At 40.5% G+C, this 14334-nt stretch overlaps 1 protein-coding gene across 3 annotated transcripts in view; it reads left to right on the top strand.

Moving 5' to 3' along the window:
- SEZ6 (seizure related 6 homolog) overlaps positions 1-14334 on the top strand; it is a 955479-nt gene that overhangs the window by 428660 nt on the left and 512485 nt on the right. For all 3 annotated transcript variants that reach the window (XM_073616801.1, XM_073616802.1, XM_073616803.1), the window contains one exon: positions 13078-13863. In XM_073616801.1, coding sequence (XP_073472902.1) covers positions 13078-13863 — 786 coding nt within the window. The remainder of the gene's footprint in view (positions 1-13077; positions 13864-14334) is intronic.

Raw genomic sequence — 14334 nt, 5'->3', positions numbered from 1 at the left:
TTATCTCAAATTCAAGCTGAATGCACTTAAGAGCATGCTGCACAAACCCTAATTCCTGGTTAAATTAATCTTAATCAGTTAGAGTTCATGTAATATTTGATGCATCAAGGACCTTGTCAGCAGGGTCACAGGAACAATGACTGCCAGACTGCACAGCCAAGAGGTGACACCATTTTAGAGTTAAAGAATACGCTCATATTCTGCTAACTGGATGGTGATACTCCACTATGTATGCATGCAGCAGAAATTGATGGGCTCTTAGAGCTGCCATGTACTGTTGTAAAGGGGATTGCAGAAGGCTGATATAAATCCAGATTCAGGTATTCATGCCAGTCATATTTAAAAATAAATTGTATTAATATGAAATAATACACTGCTGCAATAAATGGTGTGTTTTATATTTGCTCCCCCTTTAACACTGCTGGGTACAGAACTTGAGATCCTTATTACTATTAGCAGACTATTGTCCATTTCCAGAATAAATAATAATAATTCCAAAGTACTAAGGAATGGTAAATAAAATACTGCATACTCAAGTGGTTGTATGTAGAGTTCTGAAATGTGATATCAACATTTATGTTGGCATATAATTCAACTAGGTTATTCCAGAAAGTCTGATAGTCACTCTATCCAGTATTGGGCTTATCAGCTTTAATGGTGCTGCAAATGTCTATATTTTAGCATTTTCTTCAGAGTTTCATCATCATCAAAAGTTAGTTTCTTTAAACCAGCATTAGCACACTTGGAAAATAATACGCTATCACAGTCTAGATTTGTGTGTTCACTGAGAGCCTTACAGGAGCCTCTGATTGTTTAGGCTGGAAGTGTTGAATTTTCTACGAGAACCTCTATTATTGATATGGTACTGCGCTGAGAAATGATAAGTGCAGCATACATCTCCAGGCTTTCTTCTTGATTTCTTATTCTGTAGAAAAATAGGCAGTTTGAGAGAAAAAGAAAATCTTTCTGATACACAAGGCGCAGAAACACTGAACGGTGTTTGAATGTCAGACTTAAATGATGAAAGTGCACCTGTCATCTACACAACTTAGTACAATTATGCACTAATAATTGAGAGAATTTATTAATCTTTAATAAACTACCAGTAGGATATCTACTGGTAGTTTATTAGCTGTTACATCCATGAGTAGGTGGAAAGAAATGCTGTAAGCATTTTTTAACTTAACAGATAGCATGCAAAGAAAGTCCTTCAATTCTAAGTCTATGTCACTATTCATCTTTAAAGAAGTCAGGATAGAAAAAAACTTTTTTTATATGTTACCTATTTTTTATTTTTATGTTTAGCTTTGAAAAGTTAATCTTATTTTAAAGAAAAATGCAAGGCATGGTTATTTTACATAGATACATTTGTCAAGGTTGGGCCATACCATAATTGTGGGATCCCACCAGAAGCTGGAATTCACTGTAGTAAGTAGACTCCACTGATCTTCGCTAGCTTCCCAGTCCTGTGCTAAGTGGCTGCCATGCTGCATTCTGAACACAGTAGGTAGCTTGCTTGGCATGTGTGCCATTTAGGGAACTTTTTGCATTCGTCAATGAATGCAAAGCGTTCTGTGATTAGATGAGGTAGAGAGGTGGGATGGTGACATCATGGCCTCCACCTGGCTATACGGTGCCTAAAAAATTGACTTTTGTAAATTTTTCTACATTTAAACAATATACGTACAGTGCTGTGAAAAAGTATTTGCCCCCTTCCTGATTTTTTTTTTTTTGCATATTTCTAACACTTAAATGATTCAGATCATTAAACAAATTTTAATATTACACAAAGATAACTTGAGTAAATCCAAGATGCAGTTTTTAAATTATTCTTTCATTTATTAAGGGAAAAAAGCTGTTCAAACCTGCCTGGCCTTATGTGAAAAAGTAATTGCCCCCTCCCATGCTGAATCATGAGCGAACTGTGATTAACTACAATTTTTGGAAAGCTGAGTTAAATTTCGCTGCCACACCCAGACCTCATTTCTGCCAAACATGTTGAATCAAAAATTCACTTAAAAAGAAACTGTCTGACAAAGTGAAGCACGCTAAAAGATCTCAAAAAGCCACACATCATGCCATGATCTGAAGAAATTCAAGAACAGATGAGAAACAAAATCATTGATATGTATTAGTCTGGAAAGGATTACAAAGCCATTTCTAAGGCTTTGGGACACCAGAGAACCATGGTGAGAGCCATTATCCACAAATGGAGCAAACTTGGAACAGTGGTGAACCTTCCCAGGAGTGGTCAACCAACCAAAATGACTTCAAGAGCACAACGACGACTCATCCAGGAAGCCATAAAAGAACCCAGAACCCCCCATTTGCCTCAGGTAAGATCAGTGTTCATGATTCAACAATAAGAAAGAGACTGGACAAAAATGGCATCCATGGGAGAAGGCCAAAACCACTGCTGACCAAAAAGAACAAAAAGGCTCATCTCACATTTACCAAAATACATATTGATTATCCTAAAGACTTTTAGGCAAATATTCTGTGGACTGATGAGACAAAAATTTAACTTTTTGGAAGGTGTGCGTCTCGTTACATCTGGCATACAACTAATTCAGCATTTCATAATAAGAACATCATACCAACAGTCAGACATGGTGGTGGTAGTGTGATGGTCTGGGGCTGCTTTGCAGCTTCAGGACCTGGATGACTTACCATAATTGATGGAACCATGAATTTTGAGCTCTACCAGAAAATCCTAAAGGAGAATGTCTGGCCATCAGTTTGTGACCTCAAGCTCAAGTGCACTTGAGTTATGCAGCAGGACAATGATCCGAAACACAACAGCAAAACCACCTCCAAATAGTTCAAACAGAGCAAAATTTAGGTTTTGGAGTGGCCTAGTCAAAGCCCGGACTTAAATCCAATTGAGATGCTGTATCATGACCCTACGCAGACTGTTCATGCTGGAAAAACCCTCCAATGTGGCTCAATTAAAACAATTCTGCAAAGAAGAGTGGGCCAAAATTGCTCCACAGCAATTTGAAAGACTCATTGCCAGTTATCGCAAACGTTTGATTGCAGTTGTTGCCTCCAAGGGTGGCACAACCAGTTATTAGGTTTAGGGGGCAATCACTTTTTCACATAAAGCCAGGCAGGTTTGGACACCTTTTTTGGAGAAGCGAGTGGGCTAGTGGGGGGGGGGGACAGAGGCTGCATTTCATGGGCACAGAGGCTGCATATGATGGGCACAGAGGCTGAAACCATAATTTAAAAACTGCATTTTGTATTTACTTGTGTTATCTTTGTGTAATAATAAAATTTTTTGATGATCTGAGTCATTTAAGTGTGACAAAAAAAAAAAAAAAATCTGAAAGGGGGCAAATACTTTTTCACACAAATGTATGTCACAGTGCTGCCCATTATGTGAACACAATCTTCAAACAATGAACCAAAGTAAACAAGTGATAAATTATTAAAGCTCACTAATCCAGCACGTTTGGATTTTATATAGGTTACTTGGCTCCCGGACCACAGCCAGTCTACCATTTACTTGCCATTGTAAACATACTAAATACAAAAAAAGGACTTTATTTATTGCCACACAAATACTGCCTCTTACTGGCAGTGTATGTCTAGACAAAATATTTTTCTTTCTGGATGAAGCAGGCAAGGGTTAAAACTCCTGTAGGTTTTATTTTTATTATTATTATTGTCTATGCCTCCACTGCAGAGATTCGTTCTCTTAAAATTTTTTTGGCGACCATAGTCACTATGATGGAAAGTAAGTGAAAATCAAAACTTTTATAGTATTCACCACAACAAGAGGTAGGGGGAAATTTACCAATGCAGACAACTTTTCTGGTAACAACTGAGGGGACATCTAAGATAAGATGTCCCCTCACTTTCAGTTATGATTCTGGAACAGGAAGTGAAGGAAAATCTCTCCAGCAAGACACACCAAAAAAATCTAATCTGGATTTTAACCATTCCCTACTTTATCTGAAACCAAAACAAGTTTGGACTGATGATATATTTTAAAACCTTAATTTACACAAAAAAGTACAAAATAAGCAGAAGGGACATTACTTACCTTCAGTGTGATGTTTCCCTTGTGCTTCTGTCTTCTAGTTCAGAAGAAATCTTCCATCTCATTACTACAGCTTGTATGAATGAAACATGATCTATGAATGAAGGATGGGCGGATGATTGAAAGGTCCACCCAATCAATTCAAAGATTGTTTTTCATTCATAGTTGCTGTAGTATAGATTTTATGAATGGAGTAGCTGGATGTAAAGGACAAGCATAGTGGAGTATCCTTGATTAGAGCCTGTGACAGCTCCTCATTCAAGATTACGGCGGCAGGGGTGGGGGATTCGGAGGAGGAAGATTTTTACTGAACTAGAAGACAGAAGCACAAGGACACATTACACTGAAGGTAAGTAATATCCCTTGTGCTTACATTGTATTCTTTTTTAGGTAAATTTAGGCTTTAAGCAGATGGGTTGGTAGGCATTGTAACAGTACGAGACTCTGTCACTGTGAGAAGATAGGAAATTGTGGCACAGGATTCACATTTAGGGTAAATGAGATGTTCCAGACTAGTGTTTCTGGGCAGAGAAAGCTGTATATTTGGCTTTCTCTGGATTCTGCAGCTCTGGATCGGAGCAGTCAGTTCCGTGTCTGGGTTTTGCTAGACACCTGCAACCTGGCTGAGTACACAGGTGTGCAGTGTTGTTATATACTCAGGTCTGAAGATAGCTCAGAGCTTCCATTTTAGAGACAGCTCCCAGTGGGGGAGATGGAAGGTCTCATTGAGGGGTCAGAGGGCCTAGCAGTAAGCCAGAAGACAAAGGGTCTCAGTTCCAGGAGTCAGGTTGGTTCTTATCGGTGTGACAGGAGAACACCAATCCATATGCCAGAGGTGGGTCATGCAGCAGGGCGCTGTGGCTAGAGAGCCAAGTATCCAGGAGAGCTGGACAACGCAGTCAGAGAGACCTGGTAAGAGGTGCAGCATGGTACTGCAGTTGAAACTTAGTGAGCTTATGACACAAGTGGCTCTGCATTTTCCAGTGTTTGTATTCAATGCTGAAGCTGGAGAAAATCCCCTGCTTGGAAAACTGTATCTGTTGTTGTGCTTTCTGCCGTTACAATAAAAGTGGGCTACCAGGCCCTTTAAATATAGTTCCTGTCTACCTTGGATTCACTGTATTAATGAATCTACCACTAGAGCTAATTACCCCATGTCACAGCATGTTAAACCAATTTTTAGATTTTTTTATTAAAACATACAAAAGATATGAAGTATTACTTCCTACTCTGGCCAAAACATACAAGGTCACCACGCGTGCCAAGGGTCTTCTTGTGTAATGCTTAAGGAGACCGAGCTAATACTGAGTTAGGAGGAGTTTACATTTTTATTCTTCTGTGTTAGGGAAGTTCATTCACTTTTTGTCCAGGTGACAGTGTCACTAAAACAGAAAATGAGGAGAAATCAAACATTTTACAGTTCGTACAGGATTAGTAGGAAATCTACCAATCGCAGTAACTATTATGATAACAGTTGTAGGGTGGACATTCCCGAGAACTTCCTTTTGTGGCTTTGGGACCGCAAATGAGAAGAAATCTCTCTTACAAGGACAAACATAGCAATAAGGCCCAAAATAGCTTGTCGTGCCACTATATCTGAATAAAAAAGTTTTGGCAGATGCTCCATCCTTATATGGGGTTACCTAAATTCATTCCAAGAGCACACATAGGTAAGTCACTGTATATTAGCTAACTTCTGCTATTGGTAGATTACAGCTCACAACATTTTGGATTTTGATGTGAAACCGAATGCTGGAATTTGTAGTTCTGCCATCCCAAGACTTTAGGTTAGCTTTCTCTACCTAAGCTGTTTCCAACAATATATTGCTGGAAACAGTTGAAAATTCCAGCTCATTGAGCAAGAACTTATTATAAGGAAATATAATAACACTCTCATTTTCTGACACTCCCTTGTACAGAAGAAGATGAGCAGGTCTGTGGGAGGAAGGCATAATAAGGGAGAACTCGGATGAAATGTTGATAAACACAAGCGAACAAGTGAAAATGATTAGGGAAGATGCAGTGGATTTGGAAGAAAGGTCATAGCGGATGATAAATACATTTATTAATTACTGTGCCGGTACAGGAGGAAAGTGTTGTAGAGAGTGTTCATCAGCTGAATGGATTTCAAAATTTGCTGAGGTGAATCATTCATTAGTGTAATACTTGTACTGTGGATCCTTTATGTAGCATGGCATTGCTCAGCCCTGTGCTATCAGTGGAATAGTAAAAAAGACTTATGCCGCGTACACACGGTCGGACTTTTCGTCTACAAAAGTCCAACGGACGCCGACGGACTAAAGCTGGCTGGTAATCCGATCGTGTGTGGGCTTCTCCGGACTTTCAGCAGACTTTTTCAGCCTCAAATCCGACGGACTTTAGATTTGAAACATGCTTCAAATCTTTACGTCGTAACTACGACGGACCCCGAAATCCGCTCGTCTGTGTGCTAGTCCGACGGACAAAAACCCATGCTAGGGCAGCTATTGGCTACTGGCTATGAACTTCCTTATTTTAGTCCGGTGTACGTCATCACGTACGAATCCGTCAGACTTTTGTGTGGTCGTGTGTAGGCAAGTCCGTTCGTTAGAAAGTCTGCTGCAAGTCCGCCGAAAGTCCGCCGGAAGTCTGTCGGACAGGCTGTCGGACTTTTGTAGACGAAAAGTCCGACCGTGTGTACGCGGCATTAAGGTGGCCCTGGCTTCCAGCTATTTTGTCAATTTCCTTTGTGGCCAGACAGCAGTTACATTAAGGGGGAACTAGAGATATTTTCTATGGTTCATAGATATATACGCCAACATGATCAGCAAATGTAAGTGATCATTTGACTGAGTGTTAGAACTTGTATAGAAGTGTGTACTTTATCTAAACCCAGTCACGAAAATCTTAAAGTGGAAAGAAAGTCTAAAAAAGAGAGCAGTGCATGCACAACTCAGATTTCAGCACAGTGCCTGTGTGTCAATATGACTGCACTTCTGTACATGTGCAGGAGTGACATCATCCTGTGCTGGCCAATCAAGATGGCCAAAAACTGGCACCTGGAAGAATCCGGCGAGAAGATGTGGGCACTGGTGGGGGACCTCACCAGAGTTGGACCATTGAACCAGAGATAAATATTTTGGAGTTTGGTTTCTGTTTTTAACCACTTTAGCTCCAGAAGGTTATACCCCCTTCCTGACCAGGCCTTTTTTTGCAGTACTGCACTGCATTGCTTTAACTGATAATTAACTGATAATTAACTGATAATTTTTTTCCCACAAAAAGAGCTTTCTTTTGGTGGTATTTAATCACCTCTGCGGTTTTTATTTTTTGCGATCTAACAAAAAAAGACCGACATATATAAAAAAATAAAAAATAAAAAAAAGACTGACATATTTGAAAAAAAACAATATTTTTTTTAATTTCTGCTATAAAACACATCCAATAAAAAGATTTATAAAAATCAAATTTATTGATCAATTTAGGCCAATATTTATTCTGCTACCAGTTTTTGGCAATAAAAAAAAAAATCCCAATAAGCGCATATGGATTGGTTTTTGCAAAAGTTATAGTGTCTACAAACTATGGGATAGATTTATGGACTTTTTTTTATTGTTTTTACTAGTAATGGCGGCGATTAGTAATCTTTAGCAGGACTGCAACATTGCGGTGGACAAATCTGACACTAATGCCGTATACACACGAGCGGACTTTCGACAGACTGAACTCCGAAGGACTTTTTGACGGACTTTCGACGAAGTGCCGACGGAGTTGTGACGCAACGGACTTGCCTACACACGATCACACCAAAGTCCGACTGATTCTAACGTGATTGTCCGTCGGACTAGCATACCGGCGAACGGATTTTTCACCCGGACTCGAGTCCGTCGGAAAGATTTGAAACATGTTCTATTTCTAAAGTCCGTCTGATTTTTCGACAGCAAAGGTCCATTGAAGCCCACACACGATCGAATTGTCCGGCGGATTCGTTCCATCGGACCTTTGCTGTCAAAAAAGTCCGGTCGTGTGTACATGGCATAAGTGACACTTTTTGGGGACCAGTAACATAAATTCAGTCGTTCTGCCTCTCCTGTGATTGATCAGCGGGTCCCAGCAGCCATCGCGTCCGCCGGACCCGTTGATTGGCTCCTGCTGTGCCCAATCACCGCAGAATCAGGGCCCTGATGGTGCATGCAAGTGTGCCCCAGAGCTGAGGAGAGAAATCACGTACAGGTATCTGATTTTGCGCTGAAGGGCCACCCTGCTGCAGTATATGTACGTGGGGCAGTCCTTAAGCCGTTAAACTCTACTGCAGCTCTGTATTCCTTTAACATTTTTAACCAGTTTTGAACCAGAGGGAGCAATTTCTCTGTTTCTTATCCCTGCAAAGCAGGGATAGGAAACAAAGAGATATGTTAGTAAAAGCAGCACTTAATACACACATTTCACATTGTTAAGCACACATTCAACCCCTTTACCGCCCTAGATGTTAACCCTTTCCCAGCCACTGTCATTAGGACAGTGACAGTGTATAGTATTAGCAGTGTCAGTTAGTGTGAGATTTCACGCACTACCGCAGTCCCATTACAAGTCGATGATCACTGCCAATAGTAGTGAAAAATATTCCAATATATATACCATAGTTCACGCAAACCAACCAATATACACTTATTTGGAATTTTTTTTACCGAAGACATGTAGCAGAATACAATTGGGCCAAAATTTATGAAGAAATTTAATTTTTTTTCTTTATTATGTTTAAAGTAGAAGTCCATCCTAGAACTAAAATCCCTGCAGCTACAGATATCCACAATCTAACACTAACCTATCCAACCCTGCAAAGAAGAAATCAGTATACATACCTTTTCTGCAGCCACTCCGACCTGATCCCACGCTGAGCTGTCAGCCGCGGCTTCGCTGTTGAGAAGGGTGCAGAGGACATGTCCGTCAATGGAAGCCCCATAGTAAGTCTATGGGTGATGTCACTTCCCATTCATTTCACAGCCGTTGTCGGCTGTGTCCTCTGCAGAGCTTCCGCCGCTGGAGATCAGGACAGCTTCAGAAAAGGTATGTATACTGATTTCTTATTTACAGGGCTAGATAGGTTAGTCTTATGCCCTGTACACACGGTCGGACATTGATCGGATATTCCGACAACAAAATCCATGGATTTTTTCCAACGGATGTTGGCTCAAACTTGTCTTGCATACACACGGTCACACAAAGTTGTCGAAAAATCCGATCGTTCTGAACGTGGTGACGTAAAACACGTACATCGGGACTATAAACGGGGCAGTAGCCAAAAGGCTTTTGTCTCTTAATTCATTCTGAGCATGCGTGGCACTTTGTGTACACACGATCGGAATTTCCGACAACGGATTTTGTTGTCGGAAAATTTTATAGCCTGCTCTCAAACTTTGTGTGTCGGAAATTCCTATGGAAAATGTGTGATGGAGCCCACACATGGTCGGAATTTCCGACAACAAGGTCCTATCACACATTTTCCGCTGGAAAATCCGACCGTGTGTAAAGGGCATAAGAATGTGGATGTCTGTAGATGCAGGGATTTTTATTTTAGGGTGGACTTACACTTTAGTGCCGCGTACACACGATTGGAAATTTGGCCAGCAAAAGACCGATGAGAGCTTTTGGTCAGAAAATGCGACTGTGTGTATGCTCCATCGGACTTTTGCTGGCCGAATTCCAGCCAGCAAAAGATTGAGAGCATGTTTTCAATTTTTCGGTCGGAAAAAGGTCCTATCCGAAAATGCGATCGTCTGTAGCAATTCCGACGCACAAAATTCCTACGCATGTTCGTAAACAATTCGACGCATGCTCGGAAGCATTGAACTTCATTTTCTCGGCTCGTCGTAGTGTTGTACGTCACCGCGTTCTTGGCGGTCGAAAGTTCAGCGAACTTTTGTGTGACCGTGTGTATGCAAGGCAAGCTTGAGCGGAATCCCGTCAGAAAAGCCATCATATCTTTTTCCGACCAAAATCTCGATCGTGTGTACGCTGCATAACAGTGGTAAATTGCAAAAAATGGCCTGGTCATAAAGGGGATAAAAGTCTTCCAGAGCTGAAGTGTTTAGATGTATTTGTTTTAACCCTGGCAGTCTTGGTACCTGAATTTTGTATCAGTCTCTTGCAGTGCCTGTGCGGCAGAGCTCAGACTGCACGCTGATAGGAGGAGAGAGTAAAAATGACAGGTAGAGGAGCTCATCAAAGTGCTACATTTCCTTTTACTGTCCAGTCACAGCGTAGGGGTGGGGAGGAGACCTGTAAATATTGCTGAACTGCAGCAGCTAAAAATCAGGTCTTCTGCTTTACCAGAAGTGGTTGTGATCTGTACCAGAGCTGGCTAAATAATACAAGATGACCCTTCTGTGAAGGTCTTTGTTTAGGCACTACCTGCTATAGAGTGACAACTGTCTCCCAGTTGTAAACAACAGAGTTTACACGGGGTTTACACTCAGCACTCCCACAGCTGAACGTTGAGGCAGTGGATCACAGAGAAGTTGCATATCAACGGGAGGCATTTCCCTATCAAGAAAAGACTGTAACTTTGTCTTGAATGGTCAAGGTGACATTTTCTTTTGTTAGTTTTCTTCTCACCCACTAAGCTGAACAAGCTCCATAAAAACACTAAAATACTTTCAACAGTTCCCCATTAACGGAGATGTAGTTTTACAAAGAACGATCAAATCAAATATAATATTTTCCAGCAAAATGTAAGGTCAGAGCAGGGGACCTGTTCCGCTCCAAGCACATTTCTCTTACTTCGGAAAATAGAAATAGTTCAGTAAACAGTTGAAATATGACATAAGATAAAACTTTTTGGCCACTGTGGCCGATTTTGGCTGTCCTTCACCTCGGGCATGACACTCGATGCTCATCTCAGTAGACTGTCAGGCCCCTTGTACCCACATAGATAAAGAAATCACATGTGCTCCAGACATCTTATTCTGGCATTTTTCCCACCAGCTACATTGATCCTTTCAGTTTTTTTATGCGAGTTGCAGCTACTGGAAATAGATTTTTCTCTTTCGCCTTGATTGGGGTCAGGTCTAGATGAACTTTTCTTTCATCCTTCAGGCTCAGAAAGTGAAACTAAAAGAAGTACTCATTTTTTTTTAAAGAAATGTGGCCTTGAAAAAGGTCAGAAATAGCTTTGCTGCAGAACAGGAATTCGTCTTGGGTCAAATGTCGGTGATTACAAGTTACTTATATTTGGGTTAACAGAAGAAATATCTGAACTAAGAAATCTTGCTACAGGAAACTTTAAAAATTCAGTTTTTCTATTATTTGCATTGCCTTAAACATAAAGTAGTTAGCAATTAGTGTAGTGAATGCAGATGTTTTATCTCTCTCTACCAGAGGTGCACCGAATGGAAATTTTGGTGCCAAAACCGAAAATGCAGGATGCACTTGGGCGAAAACTGAAAATGACAGTTTTTAACTTCTTGCCGACCGGCTCACGACAATATACGTCGGAAGAAGGGCACGTACAGGCATATTAACGTACCTGTATGTTGCCCTTTAAGAACTGGTTTGCTTGCCCCCCCGCCGCGAGCTCCGTGAGTGTGATCATGGGTCCTGTGGACTCGATGTCCGTGGGGATACCCGCGATCGTCTCACGGAGAGGAAGAATGGGGAAATGCTGATGTAAACAAGCATTTCCCCGTTCTGTCTAGTGACACTGATCACAGCTCCCTGTAATCAGGAGCGGTGATCAGTGTCGTGTCCCACACAGCCCCTCCCCCCCACAGTTGGAATCACTCCCTAGGACACACTTAACCCCTACAGCGCCACTTAGTGGTTAACCCCTTCACTGCCAGTCACATTTACAGAGTAATTAATACATTTTTAATCGCACCGATCGCTGTATAAATGTGAATGGTCCCAAAATTGCACCAAAAGTGTCCGATCTGTCCGCCATAATGTCGCCGTCACGATAAAAATTGCTGATCATCGCCATTACTAGTAAAAAAAAAAAATATTAATAAAAATGCCATAAAACTATTCCCTATTTTGTAGACGCTATAACTTTTGCGCAAACCAATCAATAATCACTTATTGCGGGGGTTTTTTTACCAAAAATATGTAGAAGAATACGTATCGGCCTAAACTGAGGGAGAAAAATGCTTTTTTATATATTTTTTGGGGATATTTATTATAGCAAAAAGTAAAAAATAATGCTTTTTTTTAAAATTGTCGCTGTTTTTTTGTTTAAAAAAATAAAAAGGTGATCAAATACCACCTCTATTTGTGGGGGGAAAAAGGACATCAATTTTGTTTGGGAGCCATGTCGCATGACCGCGCAATTGTCAGTTAAAGCGACGCAGTGCCGAATCGCAAAAAAGTGCTCTGGTCTTTTGCCAGCCAAATGGTCCGGGGCTTAAGTGGTTAAAAAACATTTATATTTTTATACAGAATTGTATTATAGTCGACTTTTTAGTTAATATTTAAATTAATATGAATTGATTGTCGACCACTATTGGCACCTTTGGCACAAGAAAAGCTCAAGAAAAATGTATCCCTTTAAATTCTATGTATCTTTAAATTCTATGTATCATGCTGGTCCGTTGCGATTCCACTGTGGTGTTAAAAATCCTGCTTGCTGCATTTTTGGTCAGTTAAGAAAAACGCACAAAAAAACACACCTCCCAGTTCAAATGCATTAAAAACTCAGCAAGAACGCATCATTAACGCACTCGTGTTATGTATTTGAAGCGGTTTTTGAGTCACATGACCTATGAAAAACCCCATAAGCACAGCATGGTAAAATCAGACAGAAATCGCCGTAAAATCACGACAAAATCGCCACAAATTCACAAATTATCGGCACCATGGCCGAATGCCGACAACACTATTTTTGGTCGAAGTTCCCGAAATGTTTCGGCAGCTGAAATTTCGGTGCATCTCTACTCTCTACATACTTTGAGAGTTGAAGGTGAAAAATTAGCATTGTGTTATGTTATTTATTTACTTGTAGGAAAGTTGTTTTTTTCCAACAAAATATAATTAACTTGTGCTTTTTGTCTTTTGCTTAGGCTTGATAACAGCGGTAATAAATGGAATTGACAACAAGGTAACTGGAAGGTGGAATACAAAGCAAGGCCCAACTTCCACTACAGTTGTTGGAGATCTAGAAGGAGAGGTACCTTTTATCACAACAGCACCTACTATGACATTGTTGAACCACCACCCTCTACTGGAAGGAATTCTCCATGAAACTATCATGAAAAAGGACTTCCGGCATCTACCACCCTACTTTACTAGGACCAAACAATCGCAGGACAATAGTGAGTTAAGTGATAAATTATCAGAAAGCAAAACAAGAGTTAACCTAGCTCATCCGGACAATGTTCCAGTGTTCCATGCGGATTTCTCTACACCCACAATGCCACTTACGCCATCCACAATGATAATGGACACTACATCTGTTGTTACTGAAAATCAAAAAGGCTTTGGTGTTGTATTGGAATCTGTGTCATTGGTACCAGTAGTAGATTCTTTACCAACCTCTGATGCTCATGTTATACTTCAGACTGATAAGAGTAAGGTTGATTATGGTCCCCAGCAAGATATAAGCCATATAGAGCTGTCATCTGTCACTCACACTAGTTCCTCATTTGCTATTAAGGACAGTGTTTCATCTGCTACTTCTGGAATTAGTAAAAGCACTTACATAACTCCAAACCATGCAAACATTCCAGATAGAAAGGAGATTTCTTCCAACATATCACCATCTCCAGTCCCCGCATTTGAAGAGGAAGAGGAAACCACTACAAGTACCATTATTACTACAACTGTGACCACAACTGTGCCAGCACCAGGTAACTGTGATATTGTGGACATTAACTCCATGAATTAAAACAGAATCCTGTTTAATGACTGTGTAGTGTGTGTATGTATAGTCAAAACTATTTTTTAAATCTTGAACAGAGTAAGGAGGAGTTAAAGTTGTATTTTTTGCTGTCTGTCTCTTGCTGGGGAGATTTCCTTGACATTCTGATCCAAAGACACAGCAGGAGGTGAGAGGAAGTCTCTGCAAAATAAATGGTATTCCCCTCTTAGGTAGTTGTCACAGCCACTGGAAGATTTACCCTCAGCTCTTGTTTTGGTGATAATTCAAAAATTTGTGATCTCAAATAGAGAGGATGAACCTACCTAGCAGGAGCACAGACAACCAGAAAATAGTGACAGGGATCTTCTCCTTCTCTCCTTCTCTTTCTCTCTATACATACAGTTATAAGGGAAGTATGCTAGGTAGGCATGTGCAATTCGTTTAGTTCCGAATTCGTTTT

Source organism: Aquarana catesbeiana, linkage group LG02 (genome assembly GCF_042186555.1).
Source record: "Aquarana catesbeiana isolate 2022-GZ linkage group LG02, ASM4218655v1, whole genome shotgun sequence".
NCBI lineage: Eukaryota > Metazoa > Chordata > Amphibia > Anura > Ranidae > Aquarana > Aquarana catesbeiana.
The sequence above is the reverse complement of the archived record's forward strand: the minus strand, read 5'-3'. Positions and strand labels throughout refer to the sequence as shown.